Source organism: Columba livia, chromosome 5, assembly GCF_036013475.1.
Source record: "Columba livia isolate bColLiv1 breed racing homer chromosome 5, bColLiv1.pat.W.v2, whole genome shotgun sequence".
In the NCBI taxonomy this organism is placed as follows: domain Eukaryota; kingdom Metazoa; phylum Chordata; class Aves; order Columbiformes; family Columbidae; genus Columba; species Columba livia.
This window is the reverse complement of record NC_088606.1, coordinates 61,527,209-61,554,980: the sequence shown is the minus strand read 5'-3', so window position 1 is coordinate 61,554,980 and position 27,772 is coordinate 61,527,209. Positions and strand designations below refer to the sequence as shown.

The 27,772-nt window shown below is 36.2% G+C and overlaps 1 protein-coding gene across 3 annotated transcripts in view; it reads left to right on the top strand.

Moving 5' to 3' along the window:
- ELP4 (elongator acetyltransferase complex subunit 4) overlaps window positions 1–27,772 on the top strand; it is a 147,689-nt gene that overhangs the window by 46,630 nt on the left and 73,287 nt on the right. For all 3 annotated transcript variants that reach the window (XM_021279806.2, XM_005499390.3, XM_065065433.1), the window contains 3 exons: window positions 836–1,024; window positions 15,897–16,005; window positions 18,715–18,821. In XM_021279806.2, coding sequence (XP_021135481.2) covers window positions 836–1,024; window positions 15,897–16,005; window positions 18,715–18,821 — 405 coding nt within the window. The remainder of the gene's footprint in view (window positions 1–835; window positions 1,025–15,896; window positions 16,006–18,714; window positions 18,822–27,772) is intronic.

Sequence of the window (27,772 nt, the reverse complement as noted above, 5' to 3'; positions counted from 1 at the left end):
CAGACAGTCCGTATAGGTGGGTAACACATGAGGCAGTTTAGGATTTTACGTGTCAAAACAGCTTAAATTCTAGTAGCCAGTAGCTAGCTAAAGCAGATCCAGGAACACTCGTGTCAGGGGCTTTCAGGGAGGTGTCGTCCTTAAGAGACAATCTGCTGATGTCTCCATCAGACCCTGTTTCTTCTTAGCTGGGATTAAACCGTCCTTCATTAGTTCAAAGGAGTCGCCAGGAATGTAGCCGATACTTACAGAGACTTCTGAAATAGCGAAAGGACCGTGTGTTGGTGAGGTGGGCACAGACCTTGGCCATCTAGAAGCAGCAGAAAAAGTTGAAACTGAAGCAAACAGGCAGAATAGTCAGGTTACGAAAATACACGGTAGCAAGTTGAAAATGGAGGGAAAAGTTGGGTTTGCTCACTCTCAGGCCCTTCCAGCAACCTTCGTAGAGTTGGGAGAAAAGATTCTTTTGCATGTATTTAAGGCAGTGATGGAGGAGAGAAAGGACATGAAAAAATCATAATATTCTTGTTTCGTCTGATGGAAAACTTGTAACTGATTACAAAATGCAAATTGGCATTTGGTGTTTCTGTGCTCTCTTACACTTGTTCTTGCTTATCTGACATAGCATGATATCCAGTTAGTGAAAAAAGTGCTATTCCATTTGTAATTTTTAGCAAGATCCTCTGAGATTAAGCTATGATTACTTGATCTATGTGATTATTATGGATCTGAATTCTATAAATTCCACTTTTTAAACTTACGTATTACATGACGTATTCCTCTTAATGTTTAAAAAATAACAAGAGGCTTTTTTGGGTTTGTTTTTTTTTGATAGAAAAAACAAAAGACTATTTTGCGGATAGGAATTCAGAGTCTGGGTTCCATGATGTGGGGTGATGACATTTGTAGCAGCGATACTCCTGAAGATGTTCACAGCCTTACAAAATTTCTGTATGTTCTCCGTGGCCTCCTCCGAAAATCTCTGTCCGCCTGCATCATCACGGTGCCCGCTCACCTTATCCAGGTAGGAATGATGTCTTGGCGATATTTCATAGCTGACATATCAGTTAGCAAAAAATGAGAAGTTTATAGTAAGAAAATAAATGCCATTTCGGACATTTACAAAACTTGTTTGCTTCAACGGGTGAATGTCGAAGGTTTAGATTGTGGGGTGACAATAAAACCCTGGCAGATGTGTTGTTAACCTCCTCTCCCCCTGCTTTCCCCCTTTTGCCTCTCCCTCTCCCCCCTTCCCACTCAGGACAGGTGATCGGGAGGGAAAGAAGGACAGAGAGAAGACAGTTGGAAAAATTAAAGATGTTTTACTAATGCTACTCATAAGAATAGAGAAAGTAATACAAAATACACAAAACCAATCTTGAAAGTCTCAGCAACTGCAGAGCCGGCAACCAAAGTCCTGGACTGGACTCTGCAGCCAACCGGAGCTGGATTCAGTCTGTCACCAGGCCTCAGTTTGCAGGGACCACTAGCAAGGTCATCTCCTAATGTCAGCCATAAGCAGAAGGGATGAAAAGGGCAAAGAAGGCAAAAGGGACAAGATTCTTGTGATCTCCTACTTTTATATGAAGTATTCACGTGAATGGAATGTTACACACAGTTGGTCAGTTTCTTGGTCACCTGTTTCTCGTTGCCCCTCTCGCGAGATGTGAATCTGTCCTTATCAATAACTTCACATTCCATTGCTGTATTTACCACAACATGTATCTGGTTCTCCAGGAAAATGCAGCTAATATGAAGCTTTAGCTGACAGGCAAATTCACTAAAAGAGAAACTTGTTTTTTAACAAAACCAGGACAGTGAAGTAAAAACATAACTTCACTGTAGTGTTTCTATACTTTAGTATTTTTTGGAAAACTGTCAAAATTTCAGAAATTATAAAAAAGCAAAGAGAATCCTGCTAGTATTCTCTTCTATTTTTTTTTACAGCATCCCTATGCAATTTTCTACAGCCTTCAGAACACTCTCTAGGTTTTCAATATGAGACATTTCTGTCTACATGCATCACGCTCATTATGATGATGTGTGATCCTGTTTTTAAAGCCAGTAATTGAAACATACAAGTTTACTCTTTAATTCTAATATCCCCTTGTATTGGGACCAGGAGCAAGACAGTTATGGTATCAGAATAGTTTTCCCAGCTGCAAAATCAGAAGCTCCTAACAGCACCTTTCCTGAGAGTATATGGAGACTTCAATGGATCTTCTTACAAAAGCAAACTATTATTCACAATGAGCAGAGAACCTATAATTTTAGGCATTAATTTGATTTGATTAGAGTAAAAAAGTATCGGATAAAACCTCATATTATGCAAAATGTTTTTACAGTATATGAGTTTATCGTTAGATTAAATCCTGTGTTAGGTAAGTGCATCACTCTCATGTGGTGCATTTTGTAAAAGTGTTTGAATACCCACAGATGTTATTTGTCTAGATACCTGATGCACTTACTGCTTCAAAAATACAGAAACTTGATTTGCTAGTTTTACCTTTGCAATCAAAAGTATGAATATTCTTCTTGCAGCGCAAACCTCCATCTCCTCATTTAGCTAATTTTAAATATCAGATGGCAGTTTGCCTTCAGAAAGGTTGATAGTAAAATTTAATGCAATTAATAGAGTTTGTGAATGTAAAACTAACATCCTTCCTTTTACACATTGGAATTACCTGTCCAGAGTCAGGACATGCAATAGGTTTCATTGTATTCTTGTTTTCATATTGTGTCAATAAAAGGTACAATCATATTTTAGAGTAGTCCAGAAGCCTCTCTAAGAAACAAACTGAACATTTTTGTTTGTTGCAAACTTACATAGGAAGTTGATTTGGGTTTTCTGTTTATAAATTCTGTATAAATCTATTCCTGTCAAGTTAGGATTGAAATTATATCTCATTTTTTAAATAACTGTTTGGGGTTTATTTTTATTTTAGTGGAATTGTTTTACAGTAAGTGCTAGGATGAATTTATTAAAAAGAAAAATTAAACTATAAAAAATCCAGAATCTTTGCTTAGCAGCCTTAGACAAAGGAGAGCATTAATATATATATATGTGTGTATATATATATATATATATGTATATATATATATATTTAATTGTTCAACTTCACGTATCCTTCTTGAAGCACTAAACTCTGAAGAAAACCGTCATTAGGAGGAGCAAAGCCGCCGAGGGTTCTGTCCAGCCCACATTACTCAGTTCCCAGAGCCCTGCTGTGTAGTTGTTCCACTCGCCGAGGAGCCTGTTAAAGAGCCCGGAGAGCATGTGCACTCCTGGTTAATTGGGGAGGATGGCGAGATGAGCTGAGCTGAGCTGAGAGGACAGCCCAACATGTGCTCTCGCCGGCTCCAGCCGCAGACGGACCTCGCGGTACAATAACAGCAGCTGCTCACGTTCTCACAACCCGGCTACTCGCCCTTCTCTTGCTCAGGGTTCTCCCTGGATTTAAGAAAAAAAAGGAAAGAAAATATCTTTTCTTTCCAAGAGAATAAGAGAGGGGGATTTTTTTTTTCCGAGCGCATTTCCGCGTATGTATTTAATTTCATTAAAGTTCTAGCATATGCATTCACTGTTAAATCTTAGAGTCAGTACACCAGAGGCATAGCAAATGCACACTATTTTTCCTGAAAAGGCAGTGAATTCCACACTTATTCCCTGCAGCAGTGTTTCTGTGATTCTGTGTGATTCTATTTTCTATGTTATCTTTTGCCTCTCAACTGCGTTAATTAGGCGGTCTGCAAGTAAATTTTTCACATGAATAATTTCCATGAAGGTAAATATAAGTTCAAAAATCACATTTTAATCAAGGTTTTGTCTGCATAACACATACAAAAAAATAGTGTCATTTTTACCTGCTTTAGCTTGAAAAACTAGTTTTTTAGTAGTGAGTCATAGCACATCTTGTCTCTGTCAGTCCCCAGCACAAGTTACTCCAGTGAAGAAGAAATAAAACTTACAATTGGTAGTACTGATTTTTGACAGGGACAATGTCTTTCCAACCCAGACTAGTTCTATTTTTATATGTAGTACATGAATAATGCATATATATATATGGAATACATATACATATCTCGCTAGCTTGAGATTGCTTTCTTTTACATATTCTGCCAAATACTTTGCGTGTTGTTCTGTCACAGGGAGATCCACAAATTAAATTTAACTGGTTTCTTTCTTTTTCAGAAAGTTTGATTTGTCCTTTACTTTTCATAAATTATATCTTTGTTCTTGGCTGATGAGACAATAAGATGAGGCTCCCCATATTGTCTATATTGTCTTTTCTGTATTCTCATTGTTTCGGTTTTTCCCTCATGCTGCCTCCTTAACCTGTTTTTAAAGTTACATTTCTCTTAATCATATTTTACTTCGTTACAGTAACATAATACAATAATACCATTATTGTTTTGTTCATTTTTCCTACATTCTAATGTCTGCTTTGTCTCTTTGGTGACTACTGAGCACTAAACAGAGATGTTGTTCTTGATGCTTTTCCCACTGTGGTAAACATCCACCAGTGTGGCTCCTTCATTATTCTGCCGATTCGTTGTCTTGCATTTAATAACTTTGAATTGCATTTATCCAAATATGATGCACATTCAACCAGTTTGATGGGACACTGAATGTCTTCACAGTCTTCTGTCAGACTGTGTTTTGGTAAAAGATACAAATTTAGGAAAAATCTGGTTACGTACGGAGTTTTTTTCAGAATGATTTTATAAAATTGTAGTCCACTAAAGAATGTAGATTCTTTGCCTTTTATTGGTGAAACTTCTAGTGCAAACAGTGAATGAAGAAAGCAAGTAAATCCTCTTTTCTCAAGCACAAAAATAGGAATACATTATCCTGCAAGATTTCAAGAAAATGACACTAAAAACTTATCCAATTATGAATTTTATTCAGATGATGTGTGACAAGTTTTACTTGATTGATATTTTCTACTGATTGAACATACTCTTATCTTACACTGTCTGTCAGGTAATAAATATTGAGATACTTAAAAGTATGATTAAAATACTTGATGGAAGGTTATTTTTCAAGTCTTTCTGCTGCTTCTTGAAAACGTATTGTGCCTGTGAAATCAGATGGTATATTTGAAAAGGGAAAATTGCTTCCATTTTTAAAATCCAGCATTGATCAAGTAGGGCAGACTGAAGAGGGATTTCATTTGTTGTTACACTTTCTGAATGTAAGGAATGTTATAAAAACAAGGAAGGACTCTTCTGTATGTTGATAATTTCTGTGGTTTAGAACCTAATTACAGAATATGACTTAAAGGACTTTAAAATCACTGTTTTATAGTTGCAAAAGCCCTACATTAGAATTGAAAATATTTTTGTATTTTATTTAATCCTTTTTCTTTAATTACTAGAAATCATTGGCAAATCGAAAACCATCTTTCCCCCAGAATACTAAGTAGTGATTGTCATTTGTTTGTAATTCTGTTCCTGTTCTTCCCAATTTTGTATCACTTAAGTAATATTTTTTGAAGTAGATTATTATTTTCACTGGGAGAAGGCATAACAGTTTTATTAAAGCCATCCTTTATTTTGAACTTGAAGCTGTATTACTGGTAAGAACTAACAACCATATTAGTCAGGTCGTACCAAGGGAAATTAATGGACTAATGAAAAGTCGGTTTGAATAAGTCTTGTTGCAGAACCTGTCCTCAGAGTCCAAGGTTCTGCTTAGCAGGGTATTTTCATTATTTCATCCAGTATGTTAAAAAATTAATTTCCTAAAATATTAATGGTTAGATGCTTTGAATTCACCAGAGTGCGTAAGTTACTGTATGTTTCAGTGTAGGAAAAATCAGAAACAAACCTTTTCACATCCATAGCCTTTTGTGTTCACACTGAGTAATTTAGGAGCCAAACTCGAAGTCAAGCTTTAGAACCCATTGCTAATATAGGATTATAAGATGGCAACTCCTATAGCTTGTGAATTTCTCGTAGTTTGAAATCTTTATTGCTATGGCAAGAGCTAAGAGTGTTTGCCTGCCTTACAACTCTGAGAGACCACAAGTGTAAAATGCTGAATAACCTTCAGATATATTTCGTGATGTAGCCACTGCACACAAATTTGTGTTGAGATCAAATGTCATGCATAATAGTTTCCATATCAGAGTTAAACAAGCTTTCATAATTCTCTGTAAAATAGAAACTATCGAGGTAAAATGGTCTTTCTATTTTTCCACATTGGGGGTTTTTTATGTGCTTTTTATGATTGTATGTTGGTTTGAGTTGTATTTGAGAAATACAGTTTAGCAACCATGCAAGGAAATATAGAGACTCCTGGGTTTATGACTGGTGTTCTTGGATAATCCACATAGTTTTCAGGTATGAATATTCTGGTTTGGATATTCTAGACATTCATAAAAGCATCTTTAAAATAATGATCAAGTAGGAAGCTCAGGGAAGTATATACAACCTAAAATCTAAATTGTGTGACAGTAAGTAATTTTGGTATTCATTTCTATTCTTGTTGATAGTATTTGCTAATCAAGGTGCAGAAGAAATGTAAATATTTAGTTGTTTCATAGGATAAGTTTATGGTTGCCAGCAGGCTGTATTCTAGCTCTATCACTTCTGATTTATTAAGTACTACACATTTAAAAATCAAAACCAATAGAACTCTGAGACATGTTTTTGTTCCCACATATTGATAGTCTTTTAACTGACTTTTAGCTATATTATGATGAACACATTGTATATTAAAATTTCATGCCTAAAGCAGCCTTCCCATTGTAATAGCTTTTTACTAGGACATTATATACACATCCTTATCACCATCTCATCAACAGTCTTTTAATTTAAGAAAGAAATCAATTTTTCAAAATGAATATGTTAAACTTTAAAAGTTAATGAGCATATGCAACATTGTGATTTTATTTTGCATTTTCTCTATGTAGTCTGAAAATACACCTATGAAAACTTAAAAAAATTAGAACTGAATGTTCCAACTGCGATATTAGACCTAAACAGTTAAATATCCCATCACAGTATGGAGATAGTCATCTGTTCAAGCATATGGAATCTTTTGGCTACTGGACTAAGTAGTTAATATAATGCCCAGTGTCCAGACATGGACACAACTGTTATGGAAGCAGAAGGGAAGAGGCTCATGTTTTGAGCCCATTTGGACAGTGATAAGTCTAAAGATTAGAAGAGTGACTTTAAGTATCACAGAACAAAGTAGTTACCTGCTTTAAGAAGTAATTCTGTTAGAAAATGCAAGGTAGTATTGTTTTTCTGAAGCAATGCCAATTTTTCCACATGAGAACTACAAGTTCTTGAAAAAAATGCCCTGTGAATGTAGCATTAAATATGGGCTTTATCTGTTGTGTTTAACAACAAAGAACAATAATTTTGTGTAAAACTCCTTTATATTTATATTATTGCCTATCCGTTTCCTATCTTAAATGATTTTCAGAGAACTTAATATTGAATTTCTGTGCAGTGTTTGCTTAGAAGCATTTTTATATGAACTTTTGGTGTTGTTTAAAAACCTTGAAATTTCAGAATCTGGTTTTACATCTTTTTGTTTAGACCTGCTCTATTAATTACAATATAATCATAATAAAAAGGAATACTGCATCTTTAATGATGTTTTTGTGACTGCGTAGTTAAGCTTTAATGCTAGAGGAAAAAAAAAGAGATTAAATTAGCCTTGTAACCTCTTTCTCTTCCAGACTGATGATGGAAAATAAAAGCTCTTAGCCACAGAATGTAACACTTAGAATTAATATTTAATTAGACCAGCAAATTGTACACCGTGGCTGAAAGCTTCCAAAGAGTTGTTAGTGCCACAATTGACCTACAAGTTTAATAATAACTCACTTCTAGGAGCAAGTGCCAGTTCAGCATAGTGGAGCCACTGTAAGAAAGTCCTGGGAGATTAAAATCAGCAAACCAAATGGCAGGCGAGGATTCCTGGGATGGAGCCTTCTGGAAAGCTGGGAGCTGGAGTAGCTTTTCAGCCAGGATTCAGATGAGAACAGTGGGCAAAAAAAGCTGATCCCTCCTGTTCTGGGAGCTGCTGGTTGTAGGCCAAAATCCTAGAACAGATTTTATATTCTTTTTTTCTAAATGTTCTGACTGCAGCTATTAATTTCTATCACAAATCAAGTAATGAATGACTTATCTTCATCTTTTAATTAAGTTTTAGTACAGACATTATAGCTGAATTCTCTGGTCGTGAATCTTACTGAGTGAAGAATGGCACTTTTTCGGTATGATGTGTAATTTAGTGTGTTTGTGTTGCAGAATGTTTCATTTTATAGGATCTTACTGCTGCATAAAAGGGTTCTTGTTATAGTGTGATATGATGAGCATTTTATCATAATATTATGAAATATGTAAATTAAATATGAAATGTGTATGCATTATAGAATATAATATTTTCAAGGTTAAATAGCTTAATCTTGCCATTCATTTTGTGAACAATTAAAATATAAAGCCAGTAACTCTACCATTAGATACCCATCTGAGCCTTAATTCCGTGGCAAATTGTTCCAGTGAAATAGGGCACCATAAGTTCAAAAATGTGCAAACACACAGCAACAGACTGAGGAAGGAACATTCTGCATTATTTATTGGCTAGAGCCTAAATAATTAAAGAAATGCCTACTCATTAGTTAAAAATTAAAGCAGGGGAGGGCCTTGCCAGCAGAGGGAGCAGTCATGTCTTTCCTTAGGTTCTTATTGCTTCCAGCCCACCCATCATTTCCACCCAACCTCTTCTTCTTGCCCAGCCAGTTTCCCATCTGGACCTCGCTTTGCCAGCCTGCTCCTGGTGACAGCCTATAATTTGATACTGAATAAGGGATTAGTCTTTTAAATGATTTTTATCTTTCAGAATCTCTCCACTTGATTACCAACATCAGTTAGGCGTTCCGTTTGATATTTGTGTACTATTCATTGAAATAACAGAGGAGGATCTTTTTGGTCACCTGTGAATAAAATGTGATTCACTGTTTAAAGAATTAAAGTTGCAGCAACAGTTAGCCTTTCTGAATTGGTAAGCAAGCCACAATGACTTTTTTTTCAGGCAAAACGGCAACAAAAAGAACTCCTAAACCTTATTCCTATAATGAGTAATTCCCAACATAGTCATGGGATTTTAGTTAAGCCAGTTGGTCTCAAATACATTAATCTGAGCAGTTTTGTTATGGGTCTTTTGTAATATGACTCTCATTCTTTCAGTCTGCTTTTGCATCTGTATTTTATACTACACCATGACCAACTTGTAGCACTGAATATTTTATGTGTTTAATTTTGTAAACAAATCTGTTCAAATGATCATTTCATTTTTGCAATAATCAGAGACAAATAATAACATACAGTTTTCCATATATATGCTTTTAAAACAACGAGACAATCTCATTAATAAGGACCAGTGTTCTGGGAAATGCTGGGCTCATCTCAGCCCAGATCTTGTACTAATTCCTTCCCAGCTCCTCACCCTTCACTGGAGAAGGGCTCAGTCAGGCTTATTTCATCTGCCCACTGCAGCAGGACTCATGCGAGATCCCTGCACCCCAAAACCATTCACAGTCACATGCAGCCTGTGCTTTCAGCTCCTGAATGCTAAGGAAATAGTCAGAGGAGAAAAGCACTGAGCTGGGATTCAGCTCAGAAAGTGTCACCCTTTAATACCCTGTACATCTGTCACCTCTTTCAGCCAGATAATAATGGGATTTTCAGCACCCAGCTTTCTGGGATTTGACTCCCGCATCATCTGCCTGATACCACCAAATACAGGCTGTTTCAAAAAAATGGACCCAATTTCAGAGATACAGCAGTTTCAAATTAGGTCCATCTTTTTGAAACACCCTGTATTTTCCTGGTACCCCAAATCCATAGATGCAGCCTATTAAGCCAAGCCTAGAGTAGGGCAGGGCAGACGGGGCTTCAAGGAGAGGCTGAGTTGGGTTCCCAGCTCCCTGTTGACTGGCTTGTGCCTTTGGACAACTCACATGACATCTTTGTGCTTGTTACGTGACTTGTAAATGAGGAATGCAGCACTTGCCTGTCTTTTGTGAAGCTCTTGGAGATCAACAGATGGAAAGTTTGATTTAAACTGCGTAGTCTTTGTTCTCACTCTCTTTTTTGTAGGCCTCAGAGCAACTGTTATTGACTTGCTTGTTTTATCTGTATTGGGTCATCACTCATTTCACTGTTGACCCTTAGGTCTTCCCTCCAATGACAAAACAGACATACTTTTTATTTTGTAGGGTTCCAAGGTTTGCTGGCATTAGATTCTTTTATAGCTCAAGTAATAGATAAGTCCAGGCCGTCCATCTTCAGCAAAGATCCAAAGATTTATTTTTTAATGTGTCGTATTTAGTTTTTATTTCCTGGCTGATTATTTTTCCTGAAAATTTATCCATAAATTTTTAATTCTATGTAATACTGTGTCGTCCACCTTCATCTGATGTATTTGATAATAACATTGTGGAGGTCCCATAGCAGTGACAGTATTTTAGGTGTAAGATAAGGGTCAAATATTTTGAGTTTTTAAGAAACAAAAATACTAGTTCTAACTAGTGTCACAGCTGAAAGACTCTTGAGTTTATATAGGACAAACATTATTAATAGCAACTTTAAGAGAACAACCAAAACCTGGAATTAATACATCATGTAACATATTGGCCAACAGATGCTTTGTTACTCCCCTCTCATTTTTACAAGTATGTTGTATCTAATTACTTGCTCATGTCGTTGCTGCATGTCCCTTCTTTACTTCTGTATCTTGTATGAAATTATTCAAAGATACTATTCATTACTTGAAATCAGCTAATGTAATACAGTGTACATATAAACAACCAAGATCACTGCTTCTGCGATTTCAGCCATAGGAACGGATATTTATACTTAATCTCTATTATAGTCAGTAAAGTTCTTCAAAGGTAAAAGAAGATGCCCAATCAGTCAGATTCCTTAAATGCGGATTTCTCATCACTGAAGGCACTGTAGTTTGTAACAAATCATTGAAGTATATTTCTAGGTTATCTGTCTTCCAGCAGACATCACACTTGTATTCAGTTTTCTTGTGGCAGTTATAAAGATTTCTACATAGTAAAACTCTGTCATCTACTGTTGCTCACCTTATATTCCAGTGGTCTGACTGTACATTCATTTTAGAGCCAAAATTCAAAGTTCAGCCAGTCGATCTGGTGTGTACAAGCACCAAGAACAGTGCTGATCAACTTGGATTCAGAATAAGTGTAGAATTTTATGCTTTACAGTCTTTGTTAATTACTCGTGTAACACTTTATGGCAGAGCGGTTTTTAATCTTTTATTTTCTGGATTTGTGAATAATGAAAAAGTGCACAAACTGCATCTCTCTATAAAACTAGTACAAGGGCCTAATACCTAGTTTCTTTTACCAAAATAAAATCTATGGGTTATTCTGTTATTTTCTTAGCAGTAATTATTAACAATTGGTGATAAACATTGAAGCCATGTTTCTTAATATTAGTAATATATATTTTCAATTTAAAATCCTTTGGAGATTAGGTAGTAATGACAAGTGGTAAATATTTGTATATTGTGAAGTCGTTAGCACATCATTGTGTGATAATCTCTCAGAAGATATCAAGAATTATTTAATCTATTGAATATCCAGCCAGTGTTTCATTGTAGTGCAACACGGCTGCCTACATTATAGTACTAAGCAGAATGTCATAAACAAAAAAAGGCACAACCAATTTTTGAGAGTGTTTTTGGACATTCACAAACCATAATCTGCTTTAAGTTCATAAGATTCATATAACTTTGCATGAACTTGCTTTTTCGCTCTTTATTATTGAGACCTTCTTTCAAATGAAGTGTCAGGATTACCGGACTCACCTGTTGGTAACAACACAAATTGTTGCCTACAATTACAGTTTTACATGGAGTTTGGGGGGGTGTCTGTATTCAACTTTAAATTCTGTGCAGGTGCTTTTAAGTAGTTTTTTAAGATAACGGAGTCTGTTCTAAGATTCAAAGTGTTAACTTCTGATTAAATGTTTTAAAATAAAATCAGTGATGGGATTAGATTACCACATAGCAAAGGTACAGAAGTCAAATACAACCCTCTGCCAAAATATAGGCCTAATGTATCATTGGAAAGAGACATGGTCTTAAAATACCTTATTTTCAATTTAATCTATAAATCAGTATTAAAATTATGTTAATGTATTGATTAGAATACAAATGCAAACATACAAAGCCCATGTGATTTGAGAGTTTAGTGTATTTAGACAGGTGCTTGTTGGATCTCATTGTAGATCTTTAACATGAGTCTCTTGTTTCCGTTTAAATTTTGAAATATGTTATATATACTATGTAGAAAAGTTGGAGCCATTGTAAGAAAATTTTCCATTCGTCCACTTTTCTTTACTCTATGCAGCACTAGGACTGAGAATTTAAATATTTTTATTACATAAATTTTGTGAGGTTTTTAGTTACTTTAGAAACTGACAAAATAAAAATGGGAGGACATATCTCTGGCTGTTAGAAGAATGTTGACAGGAAATCAGAGGAGAACTAGAAATTAGAGCAGAGTAGAAAAGACGGTTTTTTCCTAATATGGAATCCAGACGAACCAAGATTGATTTGATTAATAGTAGTAATGATAAAATTGTGGTATATTAAGGACTCAATCCAGTAGAAATACACAGTATTAATTTCAGTAGTTAGGAGCATACGGGCTATACATATATTTGTGTTGGTAGAATACCATGCTTTATACTCCGATGCAGAAGATGATACATTTTGAACTGCTTTATTTGTAAATAAGTATTTTCAAGCACGTACAAATAATTATTCAAAACTAAGTAGATTCTGCAAACAAATTAGTAGGACAAAGCAATCTTTTTCCATAATTGCCCTTCCCAAAAGCCTGTTAAACACATATGTATAGCTCCCATTTACATATCCGAGTAGCTATGTGGATTTTCTTGAGGTGTTGTTTTGAAAGGACACTTTAGTTGAGCCCAAATATTGCAAGTTTCTACTTGGAAGAAAATGTCTGTCTAAAGCGGTGAGCACAGAGTAAGATATAGAATGGATGCCCAGCCCAGCCTGCACAACAGGGTCGCTACCATGTTGTTAGAATAATTACATTTTGGCTGGACTAACTAATTTAGAAAAACTGCAGTACATGTAGCAAGAATGAAAACTTTCCAAGACTGGGTTGGGTTGTTTTTTGGGGCTTTTTAAACATTTTTTTTAATGTAATTTAAAACAATACCTCTTCTAGCTGCCAACAAACTCTTTCCCTGAATCTCCCCATTCCTGGCTTCCCTCCTAACCATGTCCTGGCTCACCTCCAGAGCTGCCAAGTTTATGCCAGAAGCAGGAGGTAGATTTGTATGGGGCTGGAGGAAGATCTGGAGCTCTGTTAAATTTTCAAGCCCAGATGGGGCAACATGATTTGTGTGTTTATGTCAGGATGCCATACATCACGACTATCTGGGTGCTGACGTCAGCTTTGATCCGACATTAATGTGCTGAACGCTGCAAACTAGAAAATACATGATAGATACAGATCTATGGCAACAATGCCACATAAGCAAACGTCTGTTTGGTGTGGTGATTCACTGCGCAAAATTCTTCCTGAGATACTCTGCAGTAAGCCAGGAGTATATTTTGACACACTTCAAAACCAAAATCAACATGAGCAAACAGACTACCAGTGAAGAAAGCAAACCCATTCAGAAGAGTTGAAACCAACATATTGAGTTATGAGTCATTAGGCAGATATCAAATTGTTATCCCTCACTTTAATCTTTCCAGAATTAAGACCAAACAGGAAAGATGCTATTCTTATGCTTTGCAGGACTGCTAAGAATGAGGATGCCTTGCTGATGGCTGAGCATCTTTCCAGCCACAGTTTTTGTAACCCATTGTTATCAAAATAAGCAAGCAAGAATGTTAATGGATAGCAAACATTTTTTCAAATGGTAGAATATTTTTTCCATACTAGGAGTTTAGGTTAGGTTGCAATTTTGTATTTCTTGCTTATGCAGATAACATCTCGCAGCCTGCTGAAGAACTGGCAAAATATGGTAATTCCTGGTCTGCAGATTTATAGAGGTCACTGGCTACTTCAGATTTATATTTATACCATCTTTATGTGCTTGTCCCTGTAGAATAATGTGACCAAAAGTTAACATGAAAATATAGTACACTGTCTCTCTCTTCCTAAAAGGGGAAATAATTTGCAAGTCAGCTTTAATATTTTGGTGCTGGATACCATAACCAATTTTAGGGATTGATTTGTAGGTAGTGTTCTTTTACCTCAGATCACTTATGTTATTCCTCAAAAAGGAAATTGTGTAGTCTAACAGTGTTTTATCATTATCCATCATTAGACTTTGTAGGTAGAACTGAAGTTCCCCGATTCCATGGGGATGGATCATTTTGGCCCGTGCACAAGTAGCAGCTTTGAAAAGAGCACAGGGCCCAGGATTTGATGCCATCTGGCCCATAAGGTGGGGAAGGGAGGGGGGGGTGTGGAGGTACCCTGGGATCAGTGGATTTAGGCCTTGTAACCTCAGCAGATTGGGCTGCGCAGGACAGACCACAAGTTACTTCATGTAGCGATCAAAAAACAGCGTTCCGATTGTTCTTTGATGGGAGCAGTTCACCTTTTGTGTCTGCCTTGTGGCCAGGAGAAATGCTGTTAATGAGATGTGGGATCATGAAAGCAATTGATGTATTGTTCACCATTTTAAGAAACCTGTATGTCGGTATAATATATAGACTTTACTAACCTATCTAGGGATGTTTCCCGTCTCTCTGGTCCTAATTACTGTATGAATTATTATCAAATAGTTTACCAGTATTTAAAATGATCTTTCATAACAAGTGTTGGCCATGTAGTTAATGAAAGAGATGCAGAATGTACAAAATGCTTTAAAATTGTTAAAAAACACAAAACTATAACTGGGAGCTACAGAGCTAATTCTTCATACTCAGAATGGGTATTTTGAGATCTTGATACCCCTGGAGGTATGACAGGTATAGCACCTACAGCCATCAAGAACAAGAGTATACCAGCTGTCCAGGCAACTTTTAGGATAACTACATCTTATCTTAAATAAATATTTTGCTTTTTAGCACAGATTTGTCTCTTTTGTTTTTGCTCTTTGAATACTGACATCATGAAAGCATTTAAGAACATTTTATCCTGAGTTACCTCTGAAGATCTCTGTTGTGACCTTTGAATGTTGCTTTCTGCTATGTAAAATCAGCTAAAGAAAACTACACAGAAAACAGCATATTTGAGGCACATGACAGCACATTGTTGCACATAGGGCATCACTTATAGATCACAAATATATTGAGAAATGGTCATGCAACTGGAAGCTTTATATTCATATGTTGCGCAGAGAACTTCTAGAAAGAAAAAACCTGGAGAAAATGCTTTGGGTTTCCATGTTGTTTGACTGATGACCAAAATGAATAATCATGTGGGTTGTGCTTGCTCAAAATATTAGAGGTGATAGGCCTAAGAGCACCGAAAAATAAAGTTTTCGGAACACAAACAAAAGTTGGTCGTCTGACTCATAGCAGGAGTCAATGCGAGGTGCTTAACTGCCACATAACTCGCAAATATCTCTGATGTGAGCAAATGCTTATGTTATGAAGATTTATGAAATGTGAATTTAGTGCTGAGGTCGCCCATTCGTGGTTTCTGCTTGTCCAATATATGTTTTCTTTAGACAAAAATTTCAAGTACTTATTTTTAAGAAAAAAGCCCTCTAATGTAATTTCTAGGTATTGATGACCTATTTTTTCCCCACAGTTTGTCATTGAGAAGACCAAGGCTTACTCTACGAACATTAATTACCTTTTTCATCACATAGGATGTGTATTTTGTTTCCATGTCTTACAGAATAAAGCAATTATGGAACGTGTAACAAACTTGTCAGATACGGTGGTTGGTCTTGAATCATTTATTGGCTCTGAGAGAGAAACCAATCCATTATACAAGGATTACCACGGTAAGTTCCATCTTTAGCAATGCAAAAAGTCTGCCCTGAGTGTTTCTAGGGCACTTAGCGGCTCACCCTCCAATTGGGTGTCTGCTATAAAGGAGCATTTGGTTTCATTTTAGAATATACCTCTTAAATGCTTCTCCTTGCTAACCAGGCTTGAGTTGGGAGACTTTTCAGCAAAGTGCATTAAGGCTGCAAAGGAAACATGGCAACTCCTTGCATGTTGTCAAGCCGCATTACGGAGGCAGGGCTCAATCAGACGCACATCTCAACAGGCAGGCTCTGGGGAATTCACAGGCAGAAGAGGCTTGGCAATCATCTGACCAGCGAGCCGAACTTGTCATGAAATCAATACTTTTGATCTGCCAAGTTTTAACTAGAGAACACGGGAAAACATAGATTACATTAAGGTGAATAAACTGCTAAATGATGTGCTGTATAAACTTTATATAAAAATGACGTTCTGCTTTTCAGCTTGAAGTCGCGGCAGTCACGCGTTTAAAGAGGTGAATGTGGTTATGTGTGAAATATGAAATTAATGCTGGTAAAAAGGCGTGTGGCCTTTTGAGTGATTTATCTTCAAAATGTGTAATGTTGCTTAATCTTGTGGTTTGTTTCCCAAAGATTCTGTTGGCTGTCGCAGCAGAACTATTGCAATTTTAAAAGATTAGATTAGGAGTTATGTATAGCCAAAGCAGCGAATAACAAACAGTCTTAGCTAATCCGGGTCGGTGCTCTGAGTGTGCATAAATTACAGCTATTATTATCATGATACTACTGTAGTTCCATGGAAACCTTTAGTTGAAAGTAAACTGCTTATCCGAAACCTGCTGTAAACATGCGAAAGCGTGGCAGTGTTTTCCATAGCAGGATATATAGAAAAAGAAGCAAAGATGGTGTTGAGACACCACTGTGTGTATGCAGGCTGTAATTAATAAATCAGGGGAAAATCTTTTTGGCTAAGAAAATAGTGCACATTTCATTATCTGAAAAGGAAGGTGAATGAAAAAGAAACCAAGAACAAAAGGTAGAATAATTTGCCTAATTATTTTTCCAATTGCATAATCGTGATGTGGCATTTGTTTATGCTAACATAATTCTGTCAATTTGATACTGTTTTTCGCAGTGCTGAAGAGATCCTTTAAGACAATGTGTGTTTTAGCAGTTATTTCTTGGTTTCCTGTAAAAATGTACGCTAAATCCTTTTTTTTTAATACTTATTAAAAATTCTATGCCAAAACACAGCTTTTGAGGTTAAGACAACCTTAATTTATCATTCAAAAAATAGGTATTTTTAATGGTTTTAGCTTTGTGGATTCTTTTTCCTTAAGAATACATTTTAAGGTGATTTATTTACTGCAAATGATAGAAGATTTTGACATTACTGAGGAGAGGTTTGATTAAATTATTGCTTTATTTAATGAATCCTGCATTAATAATTTTATTAAGCCGCCTGCAAATTTAGCTGGTTGAAAAGTCAAAATTGTAGAAGAATGATATAGGTGAATCTTAAATAGAATTTTTAGAATACTGTATGTAAGCAACCCTGTGTTATACGTGCTGTTCCTATATATAATAGTTGTGTTTTGAACTCAAAAGCCAAACAAATAATTCTTGTATGTCACTGGACTGGAGGCAGGGATAGAAGGTTTCAAAGCGTAAAAATCATTTTCTAGTATTATTGAGGATTTTTGTAAGTAGTACCCATTAAAATGATGCTTTTTTAAAGTATTTCAGTTTTGGAAAATATTATTCCCTGATTCTTCCTTTAAAAAAAATAATTAGACCTCTGAAAAAATACTTGTCTTATTTTATAATTTAAAATAAGCTGTTAGTGTTCGGGTTTTTCTTTCTCACAGCTGCCGTTTCCAAGTAAAATGTCTTTTCTAAATGTTTAGACGCTGGCTTTATGAACAGCGAATATAGGCCAGTAATTGAGAAGCCCTGTAGAATTTTCCTGGTTTTCAGATGTAGGAAATCCCCCTCAGGTTGTTCAGAAACTATATTAGGCTGCACAAAAACCATCCAGCGTCCTTGTCAGAAAACATCAGCTTGAGTCGCAGCTGACAGAATGCAGAGCTTGCGGTGCACCTAGTGCTGCTAAAAACATCTCAACAGCCACGGGAGCCTCCCGCACGAAGAAAATGTGCTTCTCTTAGGCTGGCGTAGGGGTTAAAATCTATCGAAAAGCCGGATGGAAATCAGTATTTCCTAGCAACTTTCTTAAAGCCGTTTTCAGGGCGCGAAGCGAGGTACTTCTCATTAGAGCTTCGGTGGTTATCAGTAACCCATAAGCCTTGTTTTGCTGGCTGCTTACTGGTGCATTTAATAAAATAAAGATCACTCAGTGGTGCCGTGGGCAGCATGCAAGGTGATAGCCATATTTGCTTACTGTAAATACAAGAGAAAATCACACACAAACCGGCTGTAGTTTTGACAAGTATTAAGATCCCTCTTTACATCTGTACTTCTGTAGCAAAGTGCAATTAGTTTTCCTCGCACAAGGATTTCTGTTTATCTTATTCTGCTTGATTACTTGAGTATAATCGCACCGTTTGCTTCATTGCTCCTGGTAGTAAGCTCCAGTTTAAAAAGGGGAGGATGAGTGTGTGTAAATATACAGAATTCCGCTGTAAGACTCTAATTTATGCATCTGGATGACAGCGTTTTCTTACTGCTTTTTTTTTTCTCTCCTTTGCTCTTTCTTTCCACAAGGTTTGGTTCATGTACATCAGATTCCTCGGCTTAATAGCTTGAACTGTGATGTATCAGACACAAAGGACCTTGCTTTTAGATTAAAAAGGAAGCTGTTCACCATTGAGGTAAGAGAAACAGTTTTGTTTCACTATTTAGAACCCAAAAGGTGGAGCTAATCCCATCTCTTATGTTTCGTTTCGTGAAATACATAAAATATGCATCAGATGTTGTAAATTCATTTCGTTCTGCTTTTGCCGTTCAGAAGGGTTTTATAAAATATTGTAATATGCCTTCTAATTAAAAATGTCTCGTTTGCTGCACTAAATCGGTCTGTTATAAATAGTTTATTTTGGTTTAAAATGTACATAGAAAGTAGGCCACAACCTTCAATAACAAAGCGTGACATGTTTCTAAGGATGTCAGGAGCATATTTAATTAAATGTTAATGACTTGCTCTTACTTGTGTTAGTGGGTGGGAAAGTAGCTACATGTTATTACCCCAGTAGAGAGATTTTAATGTATAATGCTGCCTAAAATTGTGTGTGGTATGAGGGATAAGTGTCCTTATCAGTATTCAGAAACCATTTTCTTTGCATTACTGAAATCACCTTTCGCTCTTTTATGTCATTTTAAACACAGTATCATTTACACTAATGTCCTTAAGTAAATTCCCTACTAAATTTAAACTTTTTCCTGTGACCTTTATGCAGACAGTCCTGATAGAAGGCAGTAATACAAAAGATGTATTTCATTTTAATCTTGCTAAAGAGCAAATGAACATAGCACTATTAAGCAATTAGAGCTGATGTATTTATTAACCAAGTAATGCTTAGAGATGGAAGATGGCTTTCGGGGTGATGTGATAGTCATCGGTACAGTCTGGGCAAATTTTTCTCTTTTTAACAAAGACATAAAACAGCCAAGCATCCCTGACAAACCATTTTGTTTAATCTCTTTTCAAATGAAAAGCTCTTAAGCAGGCCACTTGTCTTAACTGCTTGAAACCATAAAAAGAGAGAATTGCCACCAATAAATTAGCATATTTTTTACTCCATCACCAAATGATGGTCAATGTGGCTTGGCACTGCTTTGGTGTTTGGGACTTCACCCTTAAGTGACCACTTTGGCCCTTATTTGACCCGCTGCCCTTTTTAGCTGGCCACTTGATAAGGTAACTTAAGGGTTCTCCCTCTTCACTGCCCCCTCCCCTTCACAATTGCAAGTAGCCCTAACCTATAAATCATTGAAAGGGCCCTATCAAGTGACAAATTAAGGTGCCCTCCTCCTAATTAATGGTCATCAATGTCTTTAATTATCTAATCCTATTGAGAGCAGTTAATAGTTAATCAGACAGCCAGTTCTTGGTGCAGGTCATCTCTGCGTGAGTGCTCCAAGTTTCTCAAGGAGAGGTGTCCTCTTCAGAAGCCACTTAAAGGCAAATTTTTCTTCCCCAAAGACATTCCTTTACAGGGTTTCTCGCTTTCCAGAGAATGCAGTCAGCGGAACCAGGCGCTGCGAGGTATTAAACCATTTTAACAACTGCTTTTGAACGCTGCATTAGAAACAAAAACTTTAATAGTCTGTGGTTGGTCTCAAAATACAAATGTTCTTACTGCTTTCGGAAGTGCAGAGAAGCGTGCATCCTTACTTCACAGCATAGTAAATTCTCATTTATTATAGCTATGAATTCGGATATTTTGGGGTTTTTTTTCCTCACTATGCATCCTGACTCAGAATGCAATTTTCTCCTCCCAGCCATATCTGGGATTCTAATTTTAATGTAATTTGGAAGGGAAAAAATAAAAAGAAAACGTTAGCAGGAGGCCCTCTAAAAGGAATTTAATTAGCCATGGGGCAGAAGCTGTGGAAACAAGCGTAGTGGAACTCTTGCAACAACCTGTTACCCCAGACATGCGTGGATGACCCACTTGTATAATTTCTCCCTTCATTGCTCAGCTGCAGCCCCTTTTGAATAACTTCAGGTTTTGTTAGAGATATCCTTTCTGTAAGCTGAACTGACACAAACTAGCCCTTTTGGAACATGTTAGATCACTGTCCTACTGTGATCTTCCTGTACACATTTCACTAATCCATAATACATATGTTTTCCTTCCTCATACTATTAAGGAGGGCAGACTACAGCTAGGCTGACTAGAGCAATGAGGTCAATAAGAAAATGGGAGCAAGGGAAAATTGAATTAAGAAGGCATGTGAATAGAGTCTTCTAAAATGGGTTTCTGCAGTTAGAATGTGATGAGTCAGCAGGCAGGTTTGGTTCTGCTGGTAAAAACATAAAGCAGCTCAACAGCGTGCGCTGCAAGCAGCAGTGTGCTCTGTACAAAGCACATCTGAGTTTATGACTTCGTTATTATGTGGCTTAAATGTGAAATTAAAATCTGTGTTTGAGCGTGTTACAGGTTTTTTGAAAGCTGTTATGCTTATACGTTATATACATTTGCTTAGGTATATACACAATTTAGGATAAAAATATTGACCTCTACTTGAAATGCCACTTTAAAAATCAAATTACATAAGAAATTACACAACCTATGATTTATGCAAAATTTCTCCGAAAAGGGTTTTCATCGCTAAGCATTCTTTTTTTACCGCTTAAAATAAGGGCATGGGACATGGATTTTTTCACCTCTGGATTGCTCACCAGTTAAATAACTCCTTATGGTTTGGCCTTCATCAGTAAAAGCCTTAAAAGTCAAATCCGCTTTTTCAGGTTGCAGTTTTGTGGGAGGGACTCCGCTTCTCTATAGTCTGCAGAATCATTTAACTGTTTCAGTTTATCTTGTATCTTCTTCATCAAAATAAGATTGATTGCAATGTGTTCTAAAGGGTGACTTTAAAATTCAGAGTGAAAATGTTTTTTAATGAATATTATGAGTGTTCGTTTTCCATTTGTAAATGATGAGGTAGGCCATTTCCAGGAAAACTTAAATGTTTATAGTTAAAGGTGCAGTAGCTCTAGCAAGCTTTCCCAAATGTTCACACATTAGTTTCTAGCAATCTATCACTATATGCAATATTATCAGAGATCTATCTTATGTGCATACCACTTTAAAGGACACAATTTTGAAGTTATCCTGTCTAATCCTATTTCTTCCCACTTTGGAATCTTAATTAGAAGGAGATAAAAACCATCATTTGACTAAATTATTGTCTTGAATCTGTAGCAAAAGGTATAATCCGCAATTGGGCCAATTAGTGTACCCCATAGTTAGCTATGCTGAGGCAGGAAACTTGATTAGATCTGACACCAGCCTAGTTCCCACTGTTGTTTTGCCAGGTATGATGGTCAGACTTCAAAGGGCTGGAGGCATCAGCAGGGCAAGGTTTGGAGGCCAGCTTAGGTCCGGTCGTTAATCTCTCTGCTAAAACCACAGCAGCCCTCGCACAAAACAAGCTTACACGACACAATCATGCGGTATTAAAGTTTGGGTTGAGTCATGCCAATTTGCCTTTGATTTTCTGATGATTGACTAAAAGATGGCTACATGACTAGACACATACTGAAAGTTTACTGATTAGGTAAGTTCCCCAAATATTTGAAATATTTTTTGATTTCTCAGTTAAATGATATGACAACCCGTTCATCTTAGCAAAACTTTTCAGCAGCATCGTTCCTGAAGTACTTTTTGCTTTGTTTATAGCTCTGAGTGTAACTTTACTCAACGTTTGGTAAATTTTGTAGGAACATTATGTTCGTAGTTTTGTTTGATAGAAGTGTATCTCCATTGTTCCAAAGCCTCTTGTACCAAAACTAGAGGAATTTGTGCCTAAATTTTATTTTTCACCTTGAAATTTCTAAGGAAACATTGTTCGTCTTTGTTATTTAGGTAGGTTTATAATTACACGCAAAAAGGGAATTTCCTCTTAATTATTTTCCACCTCTCCATTGAGTAAAGCGTTGTTCCACAGCTGCGATTACATAAGTGTTCCTTTCTTTTGCAGTCTGATTTGTTGAAATATTGCAGTAACAGTGACATGTTTCCATTCTGAGAGAAGCCTAAGGCTGCTTTAGTATTATTCCAAATGATTGAAATTGCCATCTTGCTGACTTTCCCTTGGGCAGCTTAAGGCCTGTTTACTTTTGTATATTTTTCACATGTTCCCTCTGAGTTTGGCTGGCAGGACATCATTACCTGGCTTGACAAGACACTTGGAGAAGATTCATATTTGATTAACTCCCTTTGTTACTGGTCTGGTCAACATAAACCTCTGAAATTATGTATGTAAAGTTAAAACTTTTGATAAATTCCGATAAATATTTGCAAATAGGAAAGTTCGTGAGGGTTATTTTTAATTCCCTAGTTTTGTTTGACTGCTGATTTTTTTAAGCCTCCAGGTATCAGTTGTTAATGGTATAGAGAATAAGCTTTTTCCTACAAGTTGAATTATATAATTTGTCTAGTAAATAGTCGTGATTTTTTTTTTAATTTTGATCAATACATAAGTAAAAGCCAGCTCATATGATTTGAATTTTAATGCTGCAAACCAGAATAAAAATCTTTAAGAGACCTCAGTGTGAAGCCAAGTATCATATACTACATAAAGAATTGCCACACAGCAAAAATAAGCAAGTTTTCAGAGCTTAATGTATGAGTTCAGATTCTTTTCTGAGAGATGTTTCCTAACAAGGAAAGAAGAAAGAATTAGAGGAGACCTGTGGCAGAAAAGTTGCTGGTTTCTCAGTGCCAGATACAAGATGGTACTATGAAGCACTCTGTAGTGCATATTTCCTAGTGGTAATGGCCAGAGTAACAGGTTATGGCTTTGGAAGGAAATATAACCACAAAATTGAGCAATTGAGCCTATATAGAACTAAAAATAAATGTATGATTCTAAAGGCGTTAAAATAACGTCCTTTCTTCATCTATCAATAAAGGGCTATAAGAAAATTAATGATTGCCAAAATAGACAAGATTTAATTGCAAGTACAGATATTCAAGTGTATGTTTTGTGTCCAGCACTGGTATTTGGAAGAAGACTTCAACCTCTTTTAAGACGGTGAATTTGGCCATTAAAAACAGGAAATATGTCTTAGGTAATTTCCATCTGAAATCTCTGTATTTCTACCATTTTTTTTTCCATTCTATCCCTTTTCATTGCTTCTTTTATACAGACTATGCTGTGGTAAACTTCTTACTTGCAAAGGAGAAGTGCAGTTAACCACTGCTATAGGTTATTTACCAAAACGGGTTGGTAAGCCCAAGTCAGAACTGATTTCTGCAGTGCTTCTGTGTAGCATTAGCGTAGCATAAACTTGGTCCTAAAGTACATCAGGACATGGTGGTGTCACTGAGGGCCAGAACTGGGCTCCTGGAAACAGTTTGTAATTATTCATTAAATGCACCAATAACAGGTATGGACATAATGGTTCAGGGTTATTTGTGACCTGTTTCTTCTGGAGGAACAGATCAGCCCTGTCACCAGTACATATGGGATCAGCATGTATTTAAAATATGCACACATGCCACACCAACCTCTATAGCAGCGAGAATTAGAAAGTGTCCGCTGTACCTCTAACAGCATCACTTATTATAGGCATTTTCTAAAAAAATTTGAAGCAGCCTTCATTAAGGACTGACCCTAACCCCGATTACATTTCACTCATATTTATAAAGTTGAGTGATTTTGTAAATAAACAAATACATTTTAATTATTTAACTGGTTTAAGCAATATTTTAACAAAAGGAATATGTGAGCCTGAGAGCTGATAAAAGGCACAATGCTGATTTATTAGAAATTTAAGTACAGTGATAGTTCTATAGCAATTGGTCAGTAAAATACAGATAGGAATTCTTGTTCGCCGAGACAAAGTTCGCACAATGTTATGCCAAAGCTAACGTATGCTACACGATACATGTTGTAATATGGGGAGTTTAGTCAATATACCTTCATAGATAGATCAAAGCAGCTTTGTATTTTGATGTTACAAGAGCTGACCCCATGTTAGGGCCTTAGAGCCTAAGAATGGAACCAGTTTGGGAACCCAACCACAGTTGGGGCTGCCTGGCTGCCCAGGGCCTGGAACATGGATGAAATTTTTCAGGTCTTCCTGGTTCAAAGGTGGGACAGAACTTCTCCAAAGTGTTACAGAAAACAAATTTCCTTAATTTCCTAATGTTGGAAAATCTTTGCCCTTGTGTTTGAGAACGCAAGTACCCTTGAGGTTAACGTGGAAAACTTCTCTGTCTCCTCAGCCTGCCTTGAGCACATAGCATCATAGAATTACAGAATAGGTCATAGAGTCGTAGGTCATAGAATCATACCTGGCAACCTCTAGTGCTGGATGTTCCACGTCAGCTCAGGGACTCAAATGCAGGGAATTCTGCACATAAAACTAAGCTTTCTAACAGATAGAGGTAAAAGATTGTAATAAAATTCAGCTTAAATTTATGCCGGTCAAACCGCTGTTGCATTGATTTTTCCTGTCCATTTTCCCTATGATATTAATAAATGCATTGCTACTGGCTCATTTAAACATAGATCAAAAGATAGTAATTATAACACCATAACATTTTCTTAATCTAAAATTAATAATACTGCAAAAAGATTCTCCCGTGAAACTAATTCTGTCATAATTCTAGGCTCCATTCTGCATTATTTCATCTAGTAGCCAGTTCAGGTTCTCTTTACCTGGTATGGTGTACTTCACTGAATTGTTTTGTCAGATGCTGTCAAGCCAACCTACCATTGTTAAAGAAAATCAAACTAAATCATTTTGGCATGAGCCTTCCAGGAATAAGGCATAGAATATGAAGGGTTTGATGAAATCAAGGATTTGATTTCAATATTGTAAAAGACTGCCTGTCAAAAATGTATTACATTCTTTCAAACAATTTTGAATAAATAAACGTGTTTAAAATTGTGACAGTACAATTTAGATAAAGTTTTGGGAGATAGTTTTAAATTCTAATAACTTGAGGTAAAACAATACTTGGAGTGCTCCTGTTTAGAAAGAAAAAACCCTCTGGGTGCCAGTGGTACATAGAACTGAAATCAAGCAGTAAGTTTTATGTGTTGTATGGAATTTCAGAACACTTGTATCGTGTTAACATGTGGAAAAGTTAATTTGAAGATATCACCTTCTAATTGTGTAATTTTGAATAATGTAAATTAAATTATTTCGGTGTTCTGAAGACGAATACAGGAAGGTACCATTAACTTTTAGATTGCATATGAAGATTTGTAGTATCCTGAAATGTATTTCATAACTAATGTCTTTTACAAGTGTAAAGTGGGGGATCCATTCAATTTTTCAAAACTTTAACACCTATAATACGCTGCATGTACAGTTCCTTGTCAGTAAACAGAACTCATGGATGTTTTTATTTAAACAAATAATTATGTTTAGAAATATTTATACCATAATTGTGTTGTCGCAGTGGAAGGACATGCAACAAAGCCATTAATGCAATTAAAGGTCACTTGTGCATATTGTAATGGGCGGCTCATTCACAGGATCTGTGTTAAGGGTCAGCGCTGCAGCATGAAATAGATTGGCCTTATTCAGTCTGTAAATAAATGGGTCAACTTATCTTGTATTTCCCAGACAAATAAAGTAGTGGGCATATTCCCACTTTCTTACTATTGAAAGACAGGTAGGCTAAAGAGATCTTTCGTAAAAATGTTGGTTGGTAAAGACTAAAAAACTTTTATCTGCAAGGATTCTGTGTTTTTCACTAAAGTAGTAGTGCTTTCAAGACAAAGGTCTGTGGGTGTCAGTTAGAATGATGTTGCTGGTGAGTTATTAGAAGCAAAAAGGGTTGAGCAGGAGCTGAGTGCCACCTCCTTTAAATGCTCTTTAACATACTACCAAATTTTAATAAAAATATATTTCGTAATTGTATAATGTTCTCACTGTCAAATAATACTGAATTCACTCACGCCATTACACATAAAACAGATCTCTGAGCTTTATATATGTCTGTAAATGTAGGAACATAAACCCCAATGCTATAGGAAGTCACGTTTCCTTGAGCACAGGCTTGTGTCACACATGAACCTTTGAACTGGGGTTAAGGCTGTTACTAAGAAGCTGAGAACAGGATGACTTTGCATCTCCACATGGAAGATGGGCATCCGCCTGGATCTTCCTGTCTCCATACTGTTTGTTACACTTTTGGTTATTGGTCTTTGGTTGGGAAGTGATTCAGAGTAGGCTGTAAACTGGGAGACTAGAAGATGACCCCATCAAAAACTTGGGAAGGGTTAAAATGTCACTTGTAGGAAAACAGAGCGATGTTGCCAAACGTTTGCTACGACTGGTAACATGCTTAATCAAACTAATTCCAAAATGATTTATTCTCATTTTGCAAATTCAGGATTAAGGGTTAAGATTTTCAGACATACAAAAAAATAAATATTAGTGATTTTGGATGAACATAAATCCATGAGGAATTTACAAATTGTTCTGTACCATGTTGCTTATCTATTTATTTTATTGATTTACAAAGAATATTACCCTTTACTGAACTGTTAACACACAGGAACTTAAAAAAATAAACATAGACTGTAAATTACTATAGATGAAGAAAAAAATGTTCAATAACCATTGTGCAGAACTGTTTCCTGCTTTGACCAAATTATGGGACATTATTTGTGACTGAATTCCAGAGTACATTTTATTTCGATATTCCTGGCCAAGAGGAGTGTGCAAAAAGTAGATTATCATGAGCAAAGTGGCTGAGGACTGTGGTGCCCAAGGCATGAATATACTTAGATTTTGGTCATGCCATCTTTATTTCTGTCTTTCTCATAGTTGTTTTAGTTGCATGTTTTTGATTTTTTAAAAGATTTGCTTTTTCTTGGTTGTATTACATATGGTTTTCAGAGGATTCTGTTATAACACATAATGCAATTTAAAATTTTTCACTGAGTGTTAAAACCCAACAGCTTTTGAAATACCAAGCAACATGGTCTCCAAGAAGAAAAGGAAATATTTATTGCATTTAGAGAGGTGTTTCTGGGCAGCTTAACATTAACCCCCTTCAGAATAATAGCTTGAATTTGAGTGCCATTACCAAGTAACAGTTCAGTTCCCTCTTTCCTCATTCTTTCCTTC